At 37.5% G+C, this 21,340-nt stretch overlaps 1 protein-coding gene across 2 annotated transcripts in view; it reads left to right on the forward strand.

Moving 5' to 3' along the window:
• The window catches only part of PCGF5 (polycomb group ring finger 5), a 55,840-nt gene that overhangs the window by 25,567 nt on the left and 8,933 nt on the right, over positions 1-21,340 (forward strand). For both annotated transcript variants that reach the window (XM_009277756.2, XM_009277757.2), the window contains exons 2-5: positions 187-495; positions 12,422-12,518; positions 17,605-17,660; positions 17,783-17,842. In XM_009277756.2, the coding sequence (XP_009276031.1) occupies positions 384-495; positions 12,422-12,518; positions 17,605-17,660; positions 17,783-17,842 (325 nt within the window). In that variant the 5' untranslated portion in view covers positions 187-383. The remainder of the gene's footprint in view (positions 1-186; positions 496-12,421; positions 12,519-17,604; positions 17,661-17,782; positions 17,843-21,340) is intronic.

Genomic DNA, 21,340 nt, shown 5'->3' on the forward strand with positions numbered 1-21,340 from the left:
GCGGGGGCAGGGGCAGGGTCGCTGCCTCGGCGCTCGGCTGCCGAGCGCCGGGCACGCAGCTGCTGTTATGTAAATAATAACCCGGGTGGCCTTGCCAAGTTTATGGCGACACTTGTCCTCCGGGGCACAGTCACCGGTGTTGTGCTGCCAGGCTTACACACCTTTCTCTTTCCACGTGTGTTACAGGTAGGAAAATGACTCGCCTGGCACAGGAGCAGGCGTTACGAGCCATGTCTCTGTGAGACCTCCAGAATTAAGAGCAAATGCCTGGAGAAGTCCAGTTGCGCAGAGCAGCGCCGCAGCTCTTGTGAACCGCGGGCATCGACGCCTCTCAGACTTGCTCCTCTGGCCCGAGCTCTCTGCCAGCGTTTCCTACCCCACGAATGGCTACTCAGAGGAAGCACTTGGTGAAAGATTTCAATCCTCATATCACCTGCTATATCTGTAAAGGCTATCTCATCAAGCCAACTACAGTAACTGAGTGCCTCCATACCTGTAAGTAGTGCTTTGCAAAATATCCCTCCTTCATAAGTGATAACTTCCTTGAAGTGCAACGTGTTTAATATGATCTGTGTGCCGGTTTTTGTTTATTTCTGAAGTGTTGCATGAAATGCTGTGCAGTTTCTGGTGGGGTTTCCTAGACACCGGTCTGCCATTTGGGCCATCTTGAGGGCATGTCGACTCTGCTTAACACCTTGCAGAGTAAAGATATCCCTTTTCTTTCCCCCAAGCTAGTGGTGGTTGTGCTGGCTCTAGCACCAAACATTTATCGCTGTTGCCTGGCTGATCTAAAGTAAGATGATTAGGTTGGGTGTGGTATTTTGATAATACAACTATGCTTTTGAAACTTAAGCAAGTGTGTCTGTTGGCAGTGTGCATGATGGATACACCAGTTTGGTCAATACTGGCTCACATCTCTCTGTAATGTGTTCCATGGCACAATGCAAAGAAACACTTGAAAGTTGGCAAAATATTTATTTAGGGAGTAGATCTCTTTGAATGAAACTCACTCGGGAAAAATTATTCAGGTTGTCTTACGCTCCTAATACTTCTAAAACATTGGTGTATATGAATTATATTAAACATATGAATGGTCCTATCAAACTCAGTTGTCTTCCACAAGCTAAATTACTTACACACTTGATTTTTTTACATTTATTCCTGAATAGAAGATAGTTTGCGTGGACCTTCTTGAGAATTTGGCATCTTTCCAAATAAAATTTGAATTCTTCTAAAAGAGAGTAAGGGGAACTATATGTTTTTTGGTAGATTTCCCATTTTTAAACCTTTAATAAATATCAGTTAAAAGCCTTGTCTTAGCATTTCCTGTCACTTCTGTGCGGTGGTGTTCTTGCAGTTGTTATTGTCTTCACTGTTAATTTTTACCTTATGGTGTTACGTCCCTAGAATATCAAGCACATAGAGAATTAAAACATCTCATTCCCATATGTTGTTCATAGTACAAAGATAATATTGTTTACCATTATAATAATATTATTTTTAGTTTAGTTTTTGAGAAAAAATAATGTCGAATGAAAACCCACTCCATGTGGATACCAGTCTCTTGATTTAGGTGTAACACATCCCTCTTTTAAGCCTGTGGGGAACAACATGGGGAGCTGGTGTGTTTTTACAGAAGAGCAGTGATGACCAAGGGAGTCACAGCCCCCTTATATTAGACTTTTTCCAAGTCTAATATCAGCTAAGGATTATAATGTGTTTTGTGGTATTATTCTTCTGTTTTGGGTTACTTGGTAAAGGAATTTAAGTTCAGGAGGAGAGAAGTTAAGCCAAGTGTCCTTATAAGAACTTGAAATAAAATGGGAGGGAGAGAGGTATATTAGCTATTATTAAATTATCCTTCCCTTTAAAGAAAATGGAAAAGTTCCAACATTAGTTAATTTTTTTATGGTTAAAGATTAATGAACAGTAGTAACTTTTAAAAGGTTGGGGTGAGGGGGAAAAAAAGTTGCATCAGAAATCAGCTCAGACTTAGAAGAAAAAATTGGTTTTATTATGGTATCTTTCTGTTTAGATAATTTATTTGTTTATTTACTTTCGCTCCCATTACAAAACAATGATGGCAGAAGGAGCATTTCTTTCTCAGCAGCACCTGTTTCTTTTGTTCACTTGTAGATTGTGAGCTCTTCACTGACACAGCTCTGTTACTGCCTAGTCCCCAGATGAGCGCACGTGAATTTTACTGAGCTTCCACATAGTTGCACAGGTCTCCTCACAGAAAAGCTGCCACGTGTTTGGGTCATTAAGTAGAACTGCAGGAAAGAAGGTGGTGTTTCTTTAAAGCAAAGTTTAGTTGCCAAAATATGAAGCTTACAGTGATGGAAAGGAAAACAAAAAACTTCAAGTGGTGATATGGAAGCCTTATGTCTGTAGAGGAAAAGGTGATCTGTATGTGGCAGAATTCAGGAAGGTACTCTGATAAATTATTTTACGCTTTGGCTTTTCGAAAATATTTAAATTTTTTTTTTTTTTTTAAGTACAGGTATGGTTCTTCAGTCATATCCAAATAGTTACTGCAAACTACAACAATTTTAACTGTCCTTTGGTATTTGTTTTGTACTACTAATTGCCGTAATTCAAAAGTGTTGCACAAATCATCAAAATCTGCAGATATTAACGGTTTAAGAAGCAGCATAAATTCATTAGATACTGGGAATACAGTGTATTGCTCCGGACAAGATGAAAAGCGTGCATTGACACAGATGTTCTCCAGTGATCATAGAGGAACTAACGTGATCAATAATAACTAAATCATTAGTGGTTAATTCACATCATCTGTGTTTGCTGAAAAATGTTAAGTAGCAAAGTTCTGCTCTGAGAAATGTGTGCCTTTTTAATAAGATGTGTTTCTGGTGGGGTTTTGGAAATGTTGGACAGACAACTCCATCATTTACTGAGAAGAGTAAGTGCAACTTGGGCATCAGCAGTACAAACTTTCCTATCTCTGTTGGGAAGGAAATGCTTATATTACTGCAAAATAATTATTCTGCAAATTCAGTACTTCATTTCTTTTTTGCTACTTGCAACAGAATGGTTTTGTCTTATGGACTGAGACCTTTCTTTCTAGTCTGTTACACAGTTGTCAAGGATGTTTAAGAACTACCAGTTGAGGCAGGCTAGATGTGAGATAAAGGGTATGTCCCATTATCTGTCTCCTGAGTCCCTCCGTTGTTTAGTACAGTGTGCGCTTACAAAACTTGGAAAATAAACTTTCCTCAGGAACATTCTTTAGTGTCCTAAAAATATCAGACTGTTTACACAATCCTAGAAATGTTGGTTGGAAGGGACATCTGCAGGTTGTCTAGGCCAACTTCATGCATGAGGCAGGTTAGTTGCCAACACTATACCAGGTCAAGCCATGGCTCTGTAAAGCTGAGCTGTGAATTTCCAGCCTCTCTCAATAACCATTTCCAGTGCTATGCTATTTACCTAGTGAAGACATTTCTCTGAATGTCCTACCAAACAACAACTTGTGACCATTGCTCCTTGTGGTACTATTTGCCACTACCAAGAAGAGCTGGGCTCCGTCACTCCTGTAACTGCTGTTCAAATCGTATAGGCTGTTCTTAGATCACCTGTTAGCCTCAACCATAATTCGCTTTTCGTAAATCGATATTGCCTATTCCTGATTACGTTTTTGTCCCTCACGTAGTTGGAAATTGATTCCAAGGGACACGGCGTGATCTGCCATCTTTCCAGGGAGCTAGGGGAAACTGTTTAGCTACAGTTACCTGGGTCATCCTTCTTAAAGGTGGGCGTAACACACTACCTTTTTCCAGTCATCAGGCACCTCCCATAATCACCATGATCATGGTGATAAGCTTTCAGCTTAGTGAATCCTACCTGGCCTATAGATTTGAATACATCCAGCTTTTCTCAGTAGGCCCTAACCTGCTGCTCCCTGGCTGCTGGTCATCCCTCTCCTTCCCAAATCATGCTGGTATGCATGGAGATCTGGGATCAGGCTCTGCCTGTGAAGACCAAGGCAAAAAAGATATTGAGGACTTCAAACCTTTCTATATAATCTATTCCTAAGTTGTTTCCCTCATTCATTAACAGACCCGCGTTTTGTCTGAACTTCCTTCAGCTACTAGCCTACTTGGACAATCTCCTTATATCCCTCATCAGTTTTAGCTACAGCTGGGCTTTGGCCTTCCTAATTTTGTCCCTACGTGCCAGAGCAATGATTTTATTTTTTTGTTTCCCATCCTTGTTACCACGTCTAATATGCTCCGTTTTTGCATATTAGTTAGGAAGCTTGTGCACCAAGCAGTTGTTCTGACAAAATTCCCTGTACAATGGGCTGGTTAGCTTTTGAGGTCTAAATAAATTTTCTTAAAAAAAAAACAAAAAACAAAAAAAAAACCCAGCCAGCTCTCCTAAGTACCTTTCTTTCCTTGGCAAATCTGACTAGCAGTTGGTTAAACAAGCTGAAGTCCCATCTCCTGAAGTTCAGAATCCTAACTCTGCTGTTTAACTTTGTATCCTTCCTCGAGATCCTGAACTCAGTCATCCTGTGGTCACTGCAAGGTAAGCTGCCATCTGCGGCTGTATTCATCACCAGTTTTTCCCTGTTTATGCACAGGAGATCAAGTGGTGCATTACTCCTAGTTGGTCTCTCTAGTATTTGCCTTAAGAAATTGTCAACCAATGCAGTCTAGGAACTTTCAGAGATGTCCTTCCATGCAGGAAAATGGCCAGAGATGTAATTTTCAATATCAAACCAATAATCTTGCAACCAGAGTGTTTTTCAGATTTTGCTAAAAACTTATGCTCTCACCAGGAGATCCCAAAAGAACTTTACTGCAGCAAAATTTCCCACCCTCAGACAAGCGAGCTGAGCTGCTTTCATACTCCTCCTCCTGCAGAAGCTTCAGTCAATGGCATGTAGCAGGTCTTAAAGGTTAGCAGATCTGTCTTATTTTGAAATAGAAGATTTCAACCCAAAAAGTCTTTCTTGATCACCACATACTGAAATTATCTCTCCCTTTTAACAGAAGGGAATCCAGTCTGTCTGTGTCTGGTAATTGTAATTAACAGTGGAGTAGTCTCACATGTATAGTTTCTGAGAAGGGTGGTTAAGTACATTAAAGTTTTCTGTCCTGTTTTTATGCAGACACTTTCCCTAAAAGTAAGTGCTTTTAAAGCAGGTTTAAGGTAGCTAATTAAATACTTCATTAAACACACCAAATGACTTGTTACATCTCTGTGCCATCACTGAGATGGGTTTGATGTTCCACGAGCTGTGCGTATCCTGTGCCCCTCCTTTGCTCACTGGATCAAAGAGTGATTAACTTTGAGAAAGGAGATCCATGGAAGAATTCAAAGGATGAGTTCTGACAAAGAATTTGTCCCACAATTAACTAATTAAACTTTCTCTTGTAGAATATTTTGTTTGAAAAATGCAATATGAAGTTTTATTTAGGCATCTTGTTAATCAGCATTTAAAAAAATAACCTACAAAGAGTCTTCTCATTGAACAGTATGTGTGCAGATACGCATAAGATATGTACTTTTTTTGTTTGCATAAGATGACATACAGCACAGTCCTGACAATTGTATCTGTATTTTTCTGCTGCTTACAAAGATCTGAAAGAATGTGTGAACCAGATATCTCTGTATTGGAAAACGTAGCATTGTGTAGTATGTTATGGTTGCCAGCCAATTAGCATATGTCACACAAGTACTTTTATCAGCTGTAGTAAATCATCTTATGTGAGTTTAACTTTTATTGTGGCTCATATGAAGTGTCATAGTACAACCATGAAATTCAGGTCCTCATTTCACTGGCATGTGTAGCGCATACCTCAAAATTCTGCAGACTGTGTACATTTTGGTTAAGCTGTTTTCTTTAGCCAGTTTGCTGCCACACCGTGACCTACAGTAAAGCAAGTGAAACCATGTCATTTTGTTAACCTGTACTGGCAGCATTAAAAGTTTTTGGTTTTGTTTTGGGTTTGGGTTTTTTTTCCTCTAAGGTGATGAATTAAATATAACCGTAATTTAATTGTGGTTAAAGATTCCCTTTTTCCCTACCCTTTTCACCCAATACTTAGACTTCATCCCATTCTCTGAAACGTCAAAGTGATAGGCTTTGAAAAATGTTCAGTGTTTTATGTTGAGAATAACAGAGGATGATTATACCTATCATACCTGAAAATACTGGTTGATGATCCTACTCCTACTAGAAGTATCACGTCAGTTCATTGAGTGCTAGAATTTATGTGTATTTTTTACATTGCCATCAGTAAATCACATTTAGTTTTGACAGGCAAATCCTCATAGCACCATAGCTTTACATGAGAAAAAGCAGAAGTTGTTTTAGATTACTGCAGTATTGATTTACAATTTCAGGGTTTTTTTCATGGTATAAGATGACCTCGTGATTTGAGCTGGCTGCACAAAGACTTGATCCAGATCTGTATGTTTGTTGGGGTAGGGAATACATCCATATAGGACTGGCTTAAGATTCTTGGTTCAAAACATTATGATGTTTTGTCTGTATATAGTCTACTCAAAGACCTCTCTTACACTGGAGATTAAGCTCTTCGTTAATCATTAGTCCCTTTCTTGGACCATGCATGGTTTCCAAGGGTGCCATCTTCTCTCAAAAAAAGGTATAAAGAGAGCACATAAATATATTCAGACTGAGGAATTCAGTTCCTTTCCATAGATTGGTTTATATTATAAATATTTCTTCAAGTTACATTATTGTGGACTTTAGCAGGCTTTATGTTTAGCAGTTTTTAGTATTTGGAGGTTTTAGGGAGTCAATTGATCTGACTGTGTCTTGGTTATCTATCAAGCGGCGTAGAGTCCTTCTGAACAGTAATAATTTCAAATTTCTTCTAGGTGTAAATGAAAGCCATAGCTCAGGTAGGTCCTATTTGTCTTTAGTTTGGAAAACAAACAAAAAGGCTAGCAAAGCCAAGTTTAAAATATCTTTACAAGACAAATCAATGAGTCCTTTTCAAAGCAGTCAGATCAGTGTCATCTCATCACAGACTTCAAGAACTCTGATGTGAAGGGAGCAAAGATCCCAAGAGCAAGTGAGGGGAATTAAATACTCTTCACAGAATTTCAGACATAGCTTTCTTAAAACACAGGGAAATGCTTTCTGAAGGAAGCTTGTACTAATTGCTTACAGAAAAAAAGAAACCACTCTGGTATTGATGTGAAGCCACTGGTGACCCTTTTGAAGAGTTTGGTGCTATTCATCTTGGAGTCTCCATTGCTAAAAATTTCCCAAATAAGAGAAGGTTAGGGGTTAGGCTTATCAGTTCCAAAATTAATATTGACCAATACCAATTACATTTATACCATTTTTTCCAATTTTTTATTCTTTATCAATCATTTAAAATTGGTGTCAGGTTACGAAGACTGACTCCATAGAGATGCTGCTGTTTCTACCAGACAGGAGGCTTACAAAAAAAAAAATTAAAGACCGACCCCTTCCTTTATTATAGGAGTTAGCAGAAGAGGAACTCCATCTCACTTGCAGTTCTCCATTGAAAAAGAGTTATCCCTAAGCTGCGTTTCTGTGAAGTCAAGTCAGAAAAGGTCTAAAGTAAACCAAACCCATATGTTACTTACCTCAGCGACTTTCAGCTGAATTTCCATATGGCCATTATTCACAACTGTGTTAGACTTCACAATTTCATGATCATACTGGCTTCTCAGCCTTTTTTTCCCCACACTCTTTAAATTGAGGTTCTCCAACTAATGGAATTTCTGAGGTAGCAGATGATTAACCTTGCAGTTCTCGTCAGTATTGTCATCACCCGCCACTAATCTGTACGCTGTCTCCTGACAGAAGTAGTGTATCATCTCCACCTTCAGCACAATACAGATACCAGGATTATGAGATATCAGGTGCTGCAGTTGACAAGCTCAATTGACAGTAGCATATTTCACAGATTCCTTGAGAAGCTTGTGCAGAATATGGTTATTTTCATTCTCACTGAAGTCATTCAAGAAGTGCTTATTCTAGGACTCGTTTCAGACTTTTTCCATATCTGACATCTGATTTAATAGGTTAATCCTACTTAGTCCTTTGGTTTACTTCACGCAGACCTAGTATCTCTACATTTAATTGCTTTTATGCTCTCTACTCCAGTAATACAGAAGAATCATGCCCCAAAAATGTCCTGGGGCTTTTGGTTTGGTTTTTTTTTTTGATAAATAGGAAGAAGACATTTCCTCCATTAATGAATGGGGAAGATACGATTTTCAATGTTAACCACTTCCATTCATGGTAATATTTCCTTTTCTAGATTATCTTCTTTCTCAAAATCTCTGGGTTGCTTAAATAAATAAATTTAAATGCAGTTTAGCCACTATGTCTGCATACAGTCTTCTGTTTGAAATATTTTTAATTTTTTACAGTGATTACAATACGTATTACTATCAATTAAAGAGCTTTATCCATCATGCTTTTGTGCCACATTGTCTTCTCTTGATTTTCCTGTCATGTGTTTAGAGTAGGACCTTGTTGTGGTTTAACTTCAGTCAGCAACTGAGTACCACACAGCCGCTCACAGTCCTCCCCCCCACCCCACCCCCGGTGGGATGCGGGAGAGAATCAGAAGGGTAAAAGTGAGAAAACTCGTGGGTTGAGATAAAGACAGTTTAATAGGTAAAGCAAAAGCTGCGCACATATAAGCAAAGCAAAACAAGGAATGCATTCACTCCTTCCCATCAGCAGGCAGGTGTTCAGCCATCTCCAGGAAAGCAGGGCTCCATCACCCGTAACGGTTACTTGGGAAGACAAACACCATCGCTCCGAACGTCCCCTCCTTCCTTCTTCTTCCCCCAGCTTTATATACTGAGCATGACGTCATATGGTGTGGGATATCTCTTTGGCCAGTTGGGGTCAGCTGTCCCGGCTGTGCCCCCTCCCAACTTCTTGTGCACCTCCATCCTTCTCAGTCGGTAGAGCATGGGAAGCTGAAAAGTCCTTGACCAGCGTAAGCACTACTTAGCAACAACTAAAGCATTGGTGTGTTATCAACATTGTTCTCATCCTAAATCCAAAACGCGGCACTGTACCAGCTACTAGGAAGGAAATTAACTCTATCCCTGCCAAAACCAGGACAGACCTTTTTATGATTGGCTCATTTTTCACTTCTTAAGAAGAGCAAGATAAATGAATGACACGATACCAGGATGGCCTATTTCAGAAAGAAAAGCTCACTTCATCCTAGCTTTCTCATGAACACTGTATCAGAATTTCATATTAATTAGTGTTATTGGCTGTTGGTTTTTTTTCTATTCAAATGACATGGCATGCTCGTGATTTAGCTGGAGCCATTTTTTTGACAATCTTCAGGACTACTGGTAGTATCAAAAAAGTAAAGGTACAGTAATTAGAGTTTGAAGATAAGCAAGAACATTTTTTGAGACTATTACGTTATGTTGTTTGGCCAGCTAATGAAATTCTGTCTGTGCACTCGAATGGTGTTGGTGGCTGCTTGCAAGTAATTCAGGTCTGGACACCCGTAGGGTTTCTATTTGTTCCTCAGTACGTGTTTTTACAGAGTATTATGTGTTATGGCAATGCCTGTTCAAAAAGCATAACTTTGGGAAAGTGATGCTGCTGCTTCATCTGTGACTCTGAGACCCACTTGTGACACGTCCTGACCTCAGGGGACCAAGCATGCACCCTGTTATCTAGCTACAGCTGAGAGGGCTTTTTGTTTATTACGTGTTACTATACAACACCCCTTCCTCTCCAGGGCTGTGTGCCTGAAATGAGGGTACACTCTGTTGCCTTTGAAGGTGCTGGAAGTTGTGCTTAGAATCAGGATATTTGTTTAAAGGGAGCACTGCAGAGCAGATGCATGACACCTTTTGGTGAGCAATGTCATGTTCTTATCTATTTACTCTAAAATCTTACAAAACTTAAACCATTTTAAGGTGAACTGCAAAAAAATTAATAATTGTGATATCTAAAGCAAACAACACAGTTAAAAATGTCTATAATAGATGTAGGTGAAGAAATGAAAAAAATCCCACATCTATTTAATCTTGGTATAGCTAGTTGAAATCAGAAAGCTCTAACCCTTATCCAGCTAGTGCATTAATTTAAGAAAAGAGAACGGTGATTGATATTCTTGGAGGGGTGATTTTTGTATATATTTTACTGTCTGTGCCTCTTCCCTATTATATCATTGTGTGTATGTGGCTGGGTTTTGGTTAGTGGCGGAACTGAACTATGCCTTCAGTTGCTCCCTGTGCTGCTTTGTATTTCAGGTGGGTGACAAAGGAAAGACAGTTCAGATAGTTACGGGAGCTGGGATGGCTGAGGAGCTACCGATCAGCTGAAGAATTCTACCTTGTGATGTTTGCCCCTGGGTTGAACGTGTGCTGATGCTACATCTTAAGAAAAACTTTGAGCTGAGAATCTTCCTATCTTTTCAATTGCAAGGATATCTTCTGTTATTTTCAGTTCTAGAGGAGATTCTCAGTCATATTAATGAGGAGAGATTATAGAAATCTTAACTACATACATTTTAAAAGCTGTTTGGACTTGTGCTTTAATTTAAGCGTGTTCTTAAATGCACTGTTGGACTGGCACGAGGGCTTCTATGTGGGTGATTAAATTCTTTGTATTCTGTAAGTGTAGTAGCAAAATGTTTAGTTTTAGGAGTATTAGTTAGAAAAAGTATATAGAAAAGTGAAGAAATGTTGTAGGTACAGAACGTCACATTTGCTGCTTTGTACTGCTGCTTACCCTGTGGAAGTGTTGGGGAACGCGTGTGCAAAAATCAATTAAGTCTAGTAATTTAACAAATTATAAAAGATCTGTGATACAAGAAGAGTTCTGTGATCACAGGTTCTTGCATCTGTATGCCAGCGCTAAATACCTCACAACCTGAGGTTAAGAAAAAATTAACTCGTATCCTGAGGGCTGAACGGTGCTCTCATAGCATCGGCGTTCTCGGCTTTTTGGAGTCCCTGTGTGCAGAGGACAGCACTGCGCCCCACTTCCTGGGCTTGTTTGGCAGGACTCGTGGGCTTCCTGAGCTCGTTTTACCAGATCGTCGGAAATCTGCCCTGCATCCAGCACTGCTAGAGCCATTTAGCTTGGGGAGAGCGCCAAGAGCCAGCCAGAGAGCTATGAACTCTGTCCGTCAGACTTAAAGGGGAAAGTTCATTGTAATTTCAACCAAAGCTATGAAGTTAATGTCTTTACATTAGTGTTTTAAAGCAGTTGGAAAAAACACCTGCACAGAGGCTTAATGTGTGTGCGTTATCAGCGTCAGCTGATTTGTAGTAACTCTTCTGGCATACTAAGGCAAAGATAAATGCAGGCTTCGCTTATTAGGTGACATTTGTTAAAGGAATTTCAAGATTCCTTAACGATTGTCATACAGTTAGGATTTACCAGCTTGTTTTAGAGGTACTCTTAGTTCTTTAGATAATTGATGAAAGAAATCACAGTGTTTCAGCAAGAAGCATATTGCAATTGCAGCAGTCCATTTATTTTTTCAGTCCATTTACTGATGAATTTGCAGTTCTCATTTCAGCTTAGGTGAAGTAATAATAAGCAGAGGATAGAGTTTATCTCCATCCAGAATGTTGTAACGCAATAATAATAGCAGGCATATTTGTTGTCATCAGCTTGGCTTCCATTTTCTTATTAATGGCAGTAAAATCTACAGTCTGCAATTAATCATTTGGAAGCAACAGTAGTGTAGCACCTTGTTTAGTTTAATTTCAGTTTATTGGATTTTAAATTCACATTGTTGTTGTTTTGGGTTTGTTTATACTTGCCATGGTCATGATCCTGATTTTTCATTGTAAGATTCGAGTATTAAATGTTTACTGTAAGTTCTGTCATTGCTTTTGAAGGCGCTGTGTGAAAAGGGAAACATAGCCACTTTGAACCTGTGTACAATTTCTGTGAACTTTTGTCTTACAAGAAGTATTTACAACAGTATTTTCAGTTGCCAGCAACACTGTCGGAAAGAAAATAACATGCATAAGTCATTTTCAAATCATCTGAAGCGATGATTGGCTCTGCTGGGCTAGAGCTCCCCAGCATGCACTTTCTCAGAACCTGTTCTTTACATGTGCTACGTGGTATGGGTTTTGCATTTTATGATGCTGGGAGAATTATATGTAGCAAAAATACTGCATACGTTAGAGCAGCACTTGTCTAACCTGTTCTGCTGAACTCGGTGCTGCTGAACTCAGTGTCTTGGCAGAGCAGAACTAGCTATGGCTTTGAGGAGCAAGAAGTGGATAAGGTACTTTGTAATTATTTGCTTAAAATAATACTCTTTTATCTTTGATGCATGAAGTAGTTAGCTGGTATCATTAGGTCATGTTCAAGCAATATATCTAGATCTTAATCTAAGGCTTTTTTAATCTCTTTTTTTTTTTTTTTGTCCCTCAGTTTGTAAGACTTGTATTGTTCAACACTTTGAAGACAGCAATGACTGTCCCAGGTGTGGCAACCAAGTGCATGAGACCAATCCACTAGAAATGTTAAGGTAAGATGATATTGCACAATGTTTGCTGAAATGGCACAACAAAAAATAAAGTCTTAATATATTTATCCTGAAAAGGAATTAAATTTTCTACTTATTTGTAAAATACATATGTCAACTGTTCTTGGATAGATTCTGTCAGTTTTTCATCTCCCAATAAATTGATTTTTTTCAGATATAATAAAAGGAGGAAAGATAAGGGAAAGACACAGAAAGGCTGGGTATATTGTACAAATTAAAATAAATATTTTAATAACTCTATTAAACAAATAAATGCAGCAGATACCTTTTATTCTTTACATGAAATTAAAGTCTAGAGTTTCTTTTTTCAAACAATTTAGGGCATTCCAAACTGCATGCAACTTTTTTTCTTCTTACAGCAAGGTAGAAAATGAATCATGCAAATAACTGAATGTTTTTCAGGACGTAGATTTACCAATCTGAATTGAAATCTGCTGTCAGATTAATGAAAAGACACTCATGAAAGAAAGTTTTGACACCGAGAGTGCCCTTTCTTGAGAGTTTGCATTTTTTATATCACAATAACACATCGTTGTTTAAACAATTATTTTTCTTGAAATTCTGGATTCTCTTTTTAGTGATGTTATGTTGAAACAAAGGTGATAGCCATCCTACAAGTATAGTACAGAGAAATCAAGAAATGTCATCATAAGTGGAAGAACTTCATGTTTTCCTAAAATGATGAAGCCACTCCTTGCCCTCACTCCCAACACTCCCTCCACCCCCCTGCCCCCAATATTATTAGTCTGTAATACTGTTGTGAACTTAGGAAGAAATATTCTTACATCAATGTTAAAATAAATAATTACATCTGGAATTTACTAGGGTTGTTATTATTTCCTCATGTCATTGCGTTTGCTACAATTTGTTGTATTTTGCTTTGATTTTTGACCGATATGTGTGTGCAGAGCAATTCCCAGGCTTCAGTTGTATACCAAGAGGATAGGAGGGAGAGATTAAGTTCAGCAACTCTGGTGTTATTAACTCAAAGGGTGTTATTAGCTTAAGTCTTTATCATCTGAATGTTTTTTGGAAGGGTAGGGCTAAAAGGGTTTATGTAGATGTTTAAGTATTTTTCTCATCTCCTGTCAGTGTCTGAGGCGCTGTGTCAGCCTTAACGGAAGATGCTATACAGAGTGCATAAGGCTACTAATAAGCTGAAAACAAAAGCATTTTAGAAATGTTTCTTTTATTCTGACAGGACCATTTCATAGGAGCTGAAAAATGCATTTTCTGAAACATCTAGTAGATGTTTAGTAAAATAATAATATGCTTTAAGCAGGAAATGATAGAAGGGTGAGAAAAGTTGAGACCACAAGCCAGAAATGTGGGAAGAGCTATTTTCTTTGCGATTATTTCCTGAAACTCCTTTTAGAGTCTTTGCGTTTATTTGCCAACAAACTGCATATAGCTAGTAGTTTGCTGGTTGTATTTCATGAAACAGTTTTAAACATTTGCTAAACTAATAATCAGAAGAGCACATGAGCAGTGTAATGGAATTATCTTTTTTGGATGTTGCTTGCATAACTTAATACGTCTTGTACTCTGACTGTAGAGACCAGCCCAATCACTGCTCAAGAATGCAGTCATTTTCTGAGATACTCTAGATAGATAATATCTTTAACTGAGATCTTTGAGATAAACTTTATAAACTACTTTATAAACTCAATTCTGAATAACTTCATAACCATGTGAGTTTTTTAGATGTATCTTTTAGTTGGCAGCACTTAGGGTCTGTTGAAACTATAAGCCTAAGTCTGAAATTCAAAACTGAGCTCTAAAATGAAACTCTAGGAAGAGCGTTAAATTCTAGAATTCCCTTTCCTGATTTAGCAGAATTCTGCATCATCAGTGTTCAAATTCTGCGTTGGTTATGCCATGAAGGCAGGCTTCTTTTTTTCTTGGTAGCATGCACCTCAAATACTGTGCTCAGTTTTGGGCCCCTCACTCCAAGAAGGACGTCAAGGTGTTAGAGTGTGTGCAGAGAAGGGCAACGAGGCTGGCGAGGGATCTGGAGAACAAGTCTTATGAGGAGCGGCTGAGGGAACTGGGGTTGTTTAGCCTGGAGAAGAGGAGGCTCAGGGGAGACCTCATCGCTCTCTACAACTACCTGAAAGGAGGTTGTAGCGAGGTGGGTGTCGGTCTCTTCTCCCAAGTAACAAGCGATAGGACGAGAGGAAACGGCCTCAGGTTGCGCCAGGGGAGGTTTAGATTGGACGTGAGGAAAAATGTCTTTACTGAAAGAGTGGTGAAACATTGGAAGAGGCTGCCCAGGGAAGTGGTTGAGTCCCCATCCCTGGAGGTATTTAAAAGACGTGTAGATGAGGCGCTTAGGGACATGGTTTAGTGGGCATGGTGGTGTTGGGTTGATGGTTGGACTCGATGATCTTAGAGGTCTTTTCCAACCTTAATGATTCTATGATTCTATGATGCAAGTTTTCCTGAGTGATAGTCTTCATTTGCTTCACTTCAGATAATTAGGAATTATCAGAGAGTAGCTTTGATCTTGTAAGTCATTCAATATCATAGAAGAGGTGAAAAAAGAAACTATACGAAGCTGACATAAATGCTTGGTTCTTCTTCCTATACATTCTGGTTTGGAGGTTGGAAGATATGGGGGTGGAAAGAGGTGTGTCTAAAATATTAATGTTCTAGTTTCAGCGTTAACAGGAAGTATCATATTAAATGACTGAGACCAACTTTGGTGTTACGTCAAGTAGTTTCATTTTGGAATGGGTTTGATGCGAGTCACAGAAATAAAAATCTTTGTTAGAGTGCTCATAGGCATGGATAATAGGAACACTGTAAGATGAATCTGAAATTGAGAATCTTTTTATAATTTCCTATTTTTTCCCTATAGTTTAAGTTTAGTTTCCCTGTACTTAAAGATCAGAAAAGTGTTATTTTTTCTGCATTTTTAAAGTATTGATTAGTATTTATGCTTCATAAGGACAAAATAGCTCTTTTTGTTTAGTTTTTGAAAGAAAATAAAGTCATTGACTGGAGTATGAAGCCAGTTCTTGCTGCTAGCATCGTAAGTTGGCCAAGTATACTGGTTTTCTTGCTATGTTAGCATTACCAGTGACTTTTGTTTTGGGCTATTGAAGATGAATTAGGAAGTGCTAAGTGGGAATTTTCAAGAATAAATGTAGAAAAAACAGCATGTATTATACCATCCTGAGAAATGGTTAATGGGATTTTGAATTAAGGTAGCGATGTTCTCTTTTGAAGTCCTTATTTCTTTTCTCTTAATGAGTAAGTTATGAAGATTGGAGCTTTCTTACAATGTGAAATGGAATCCATTTCCAAGACAGGTTCCCAAGTTCCCAGTGCTCTGCTGTGGGAACTTCATAGAAAGCAGTACCATCTAGTTGCATTAGATATTGAGAGGAGAGGCTAGAAGAGAGAACTTACCATTTGGAAAGGTAGACCTATATTGTCATCTGTCAGAAGTTAAGAGCTCAGACATCCCATGATTTTGGTTTCCTTCTTATCTGTGAGAAAGTATTCTCTATGCTGCTTTGTTTTAGGGGAGGTCTGTTTCACTTGCTGAAGATTTTTTTTTTTTTTTTGGTCCTTATAAGAAGAAGCAATTAAAAAATGGATCATGGCTGTAGTTTAAACATGAATATTCTTATGGTATGACTGTCTCCATGAACTGACGGATAACACAGGGAACTAGTCTCAGAAGAAGATGATTGGGTAATAGGTCTAATTGTAAACTTTCAATTACAAATACAAATTCTGTAAAGAGGAGAACCTGGAATGCTTATATATTTATTATGAGAAGATAATTGTTATTTATTAAAATGGCTTTTAGGTATTCCTCAACAATAAAATCATTCAGTCTTCTTCCTACTTTGCTGCTGCTAGTGAACAAAAGAGAGAGAACAGTCGTATGTTTTATAACAGGCCTACAGTGTATTATTAATAACATGGAAACATACATGTATGTATATATGCAAATATATATGTATATCTAGAGAGATATATCATTATTGAGATGAAAAAATAAGGCAATTAAAAATATACTAAAGGCAATTACTGTATTGTAGCTTCTTACTGAATCTCAAGGTACTTAATTTCTCTGGCTGTATTACTTAGTACTTTGTTTTGTCATGGGTTTTTGTTTAGGCTGTGGACAGTGGGAGTTACTGTTCGCAAGAGAAGATGCAGAGGGCAGAGGAGAGGAAGGAAAAGGAAACGGAATGAGAGACAGAAGAAACCGAAGGATAAGTGAGACAGGGAGAGGAGAACTAGAAACTAGAACTAGGAAGTGGATGATAAATTAAATGGCTAGGAGAGTAGGTAAAATTCAGAGAAAGGGGAAGAAAAATATTTTAGCTTCAGCAACAAAGGTAAATGCACTGTGTCCTCTGGAAGGGACTGTAATAGCTATTTCTGGCACTAATATCAGGATATCAGAGGACATGCCTGTGCTGCATAGTGTTGTCTGGTAGGCAAATTCATGGCAGATTGAAATAGTTTAAATGAATTACGTTGGGTACTGAGAACTGTCTAGCCAGAGCAGCATGGATACTCTGTGGCCTTCTTTGTCCTGCCAAGACTGGTTTGTCTGTGTTGTAATGAGTAGGGAATAGTCTGTTCAGTTTTTCATAACAGCCTTGTTACCAAAGCACTTGAACACTTAATATGACAATGGAGTTTATAATTTTCATGCTTTACTACTCACGACCTGGACCTTAAAATTGGATACTACTTTCCAGTTTGTTCCTTTTAGTAACACAATTGTTTGCATGTAACACAAATTAAAACAATGAAAATTTTAGAGTATAATGTTTTTTCTCTTTTGCTTCATTTTTGTCTTTATACATTAAAAAATACATTCCTTGGTTATTTCTAAAAGAAATCCATTCAAGAGGTGGTTGAGATAAGCTTTAATGCATGTTGTCTCTCAAGCTAAAAACAATTGGTTTTTGAAGGATGTATTATTTACCAGAAATATGCAATTCATTTTATTATTCAAAAGTGTTTGTTATTTAAAGGCTAAAAATATTTAAAATGCTAGTTTCTACATAATGTGAAATGTATTTTTTCCCTTTGAAAGGCTGGATAACACCTTAGAGGAAATTATATTTAAGCTGGTGCCTGGACTTCGAGAACGTAAGTTTCTCATTTGATTTTGGGTACCTGTTTGGGTTGATGGAGGGAGTATGGCTATTTCTAATGATATACCTGTAGTATTGATTTAAAAATTCACGTCACTGTTCTTTGATGTTAACTAGAGGAACTGCAGCGAGAGATCGAATTTTGGAAGAAAAACAAACCTCAAGAAAATGGACAAGGTGATGATTTTTTTCCTCTCTCATCTGTATGTTAAGTAACGTTGCTCATTAAGCCCTGTTTCTTCAAACAATTATGCATGCATATTGCTTTTGCTGAATTCAAAGATACTATAGAAACTCATAACAAATCTATGTAAATGTAATCTGGGAATTCATGTACTGCTGCTTATCTATTAACCAGTTGTTTTACAAACACTAGCTGTTTTACCATGATTTTTATTTGCATTTCCCGAAGCTCTCACTTTCAACACTCATGCGATTTTCTACTTGAATTCTTAATTTTCTTAATACAGCAAGATGCAGAACTACTTGAGTATTTTACAGATTATTTTCTGTTACTGAATTTGACCAGCTGTTAAGTAGGAGGTTGTCAAGAATTAGTTATGACAAGTAGTAAAACAGTTTTCCTCACCCGCTAAACAATTGTTTTATATAGATTCCAAAATGCTTTTTCTTTTTTTCTTTTTTTCTTTCTTTTTTTATTTTGTAGTTGACCCATGAACTTTGAGAGCTCAGGCTTGAGGTGCTAAGTGAGGACTACATCCAACTGGTTTTATGCCCCTTTGATTTGACATCAAGGTTTTGATACCATAGCCTATTTGATTTGGGCATTTTTAAGAATTTTTGGAAGGCTCTGCTAAGCTAAAGAAATAGCTATTTTTAGTAAAGGATCACTGTCAAGTAAATGTCTTGCAATACTCTTCTGCACTCAATTGTTTATAATATCTTCTTTTCAACTTCGTAACATTTCATTTTCTTTCTCACTAGTTTTGTTGATTTGCATTTGGCATCCATTTTAAGGGACAAGGTTCTTTTCTCTGTTATATAATTAAATGAAGAACTGCAGGACAGTTTAGATGAAATTATATTAGTTTACTACAACATACGGTGTAGTGTATACCTATTCAGTTTTAAGAGTACTTAGAAAAGATTTTTATGAAATACAGACATTTGTTGACTGTTTAGAAAACTATTTTCTGCTATATACATAGATAGAAAAAAAAACCATATAATTTGCAAATTTGTAGAATGTGACTTACTTCTAACCAATTTATTCTTCTGGTTCTTACCTTTGTCCCATAATTTAATGGTAAACCTAATGGACATCAGTTACTAAGTGTAATGAGTGATTGGATTGTTTTGTGAATCAGAGGAAGGCTCTAACTCTCAAAATATACTTTTAAGTAGCTACAGATGTATCCAGCTCTGTTAGTGACTGTGTCCTTGGGCTATGGAAATTTGACTCTACAAACCATTTGGAAGTCGTGATAACTCATTGAGACAAATTATGAGCATTTAAACTATTTTCTGCCATAAACAAGCATTTAGAGTCTTGCCTGAGAATAAATTATTCGGTGAGAATAATTTCAGTAAGAAGGGACTGTTTCAGCTGTCAAGACCATCCCCTGCAATCACATAGTCAGTCTGGTTTAAAAGAGTCCGTCAGTTATGTATTTACCACAGGTCACAACACAGTTCCCAGCCTTAGCATCCGAGATCTGTAAAAAAATCCCAAGACTTACAGTTTTCACATACCGGAAGAAGAAAAAACCCAAACAACAAGGCATATGTCAGGCATTGGTGGCCCCGCTAGGAGAGTGGTTACTAGAGAGAATTGATGGATGATGATAGGAAACATACTGTGGTACAGAGAAAAATACCTTTATTGGTCCTTTCCAGTCTGAATTGGAGAAGGAAGAGTGCAAACAGCTTTACATTGACTCGCTCTCTGGCGATCAGTTTTACGCTGAATATCTGAGAAAAGCACAGGGAGTAGACAATTTCCAAGGTTTGGAAGAAAGATGAGGAAAAAAATGAGGCACTAAATTATGCCTTACGGAAAGAGGAGTGGAAGTGGGGGAGTTGGTTTGTTTTTCCTGTCTTCTGTTCTTGGCTTGATGTTTTTGCCTTGGAGAATGCCGAGTCCATTTTGGTGCGATTAAAATTTCTTTTTTTTTCTTTTTTTCTTTTTTTTAAACTTGTATCATGTTGAACTTATCATGCCTCTAATGGACCATCACATTGATTTCTGGAGGCTGCCTGTACAAACATCATTAATTCTAATATCTACAAGGATTTTTTAGTAAATAGTCTGGTGCGATTTACACAGAGGAGCATTTGAGTTTCTATCAGAATATCTTGAAAGATGTGACATTTTTTGTGTGTGTGCTGTTTCTGGAATGATTTTATGATTGGAAAGTTGCTAATTTCCCTACTTCTGTAGTTGGTTTGCCTTTCAGGACTTTTCAAACTGCATAACTAAATCTTTCTCCAGTACTCAGCAGTGGTAACTGTTGAAAGTTGTGTATGTGTTTGCATTGCCGAAGAATCTGTGAATTATAGGCAGACTCCTCAGACAAATGCTTGGGGACAGGTAGACCGTACCTGCTTGATTAAGAGAGTTTGCTTCCTGGACTTTCACAAAAGAAAAAAAAAATCTGTAGTTTGATACTGTAAATTCTGTTCATATCAAGATGATAGGAACAGAACATATGTATGATGCACATTCAATTAAATGTGTCAATAGCTACTAGGGACTTGTGGACAAGTCTTTTGTAATTATAAAATACTTCAAAACAGCACAAAAGAAAAGTAATGAATGTAGCTTGAAGCTCATCTTGAATATGTAAACTAAATGAAGTGAACTAATTACTGTGTCTAGAAACTTAGGCATAGCTTGATATTTGTTAAAGTTTTCATTCTATCTTCTCATCTTAACTCTTCTAAATGATTTAAAGTTTGTGGTAAGTGTAGGAAAACAGCAGAATTTGATCTGAAAGTTTTTCAGGAAATGCAGAAGTAGCTTATTCAAGTCACTTGTGATAATGTTTTATTCCAACAGAGAGCAGCCTTTGTTTTAAATCAAAATAAATAAGTAACAGAAAAAAACAGATGTATATAATAGGGTTATTGTATACTGTGTTCCAAATCTGTAAAAATTACTCCATTTTATGGTTCATTGTATGGTTATTATTTACATACATTGGAGCCTTATCTAGATGTACTTGCTAGTCTTAGCATTTGAGTGTTCAACTATGCTAAACCTTTGAAAACTGTAGGAGATGGTACCTTTTCCAAAGAGTTAGATTTTTAAACCAGGAATCGATAGAACATGTAACAGCATCAGTGAAGAGAGGTAACATGATATATGTGATTATATAGGCTATATGTGCTCTGCCAAAAAATATGGGGACCATTCCTGTTTTCTTATATTTTTTTGGTTTTAAAGGGGAATAAGTAAGTATATGGCTATTTAGTTACAAAATCCTTCTGGAGTTTTTACAATGACGTTACTTAGACCAGGTCAAAAGTGGATGAAAGTTAAGTTTTACCTTGCCTTAGTTTACTTCATGATAACATTTCAGGAACTTGTCTCCACTGGGTTATTGCGGCAGACAGTTAATATGAATTGATTACCCATGTTATTTCGATATACAAGTGTTGGGATTAGTTATTCCACTGTTTATTTAAAAGCAATATTTTTTGGCAGTGAACTGC

This window comes from Aptenodytes forsteri, unplaced genomic scaffold (genome assembly GCF_000699145.1).
Source record: "Aptenodytes forsteri isolate BGI_AS27 unplaced genomic scaffold, ASM69914v1 Scaffold15, whole genome shotgun sequence".
Taxonomy (NCBI): Eukaryota; Metazoa; Chordata; class Aves; order Sphenisciformes; family Spheniscidae; genus Aptenodytes; species Aptenodytes forsteri.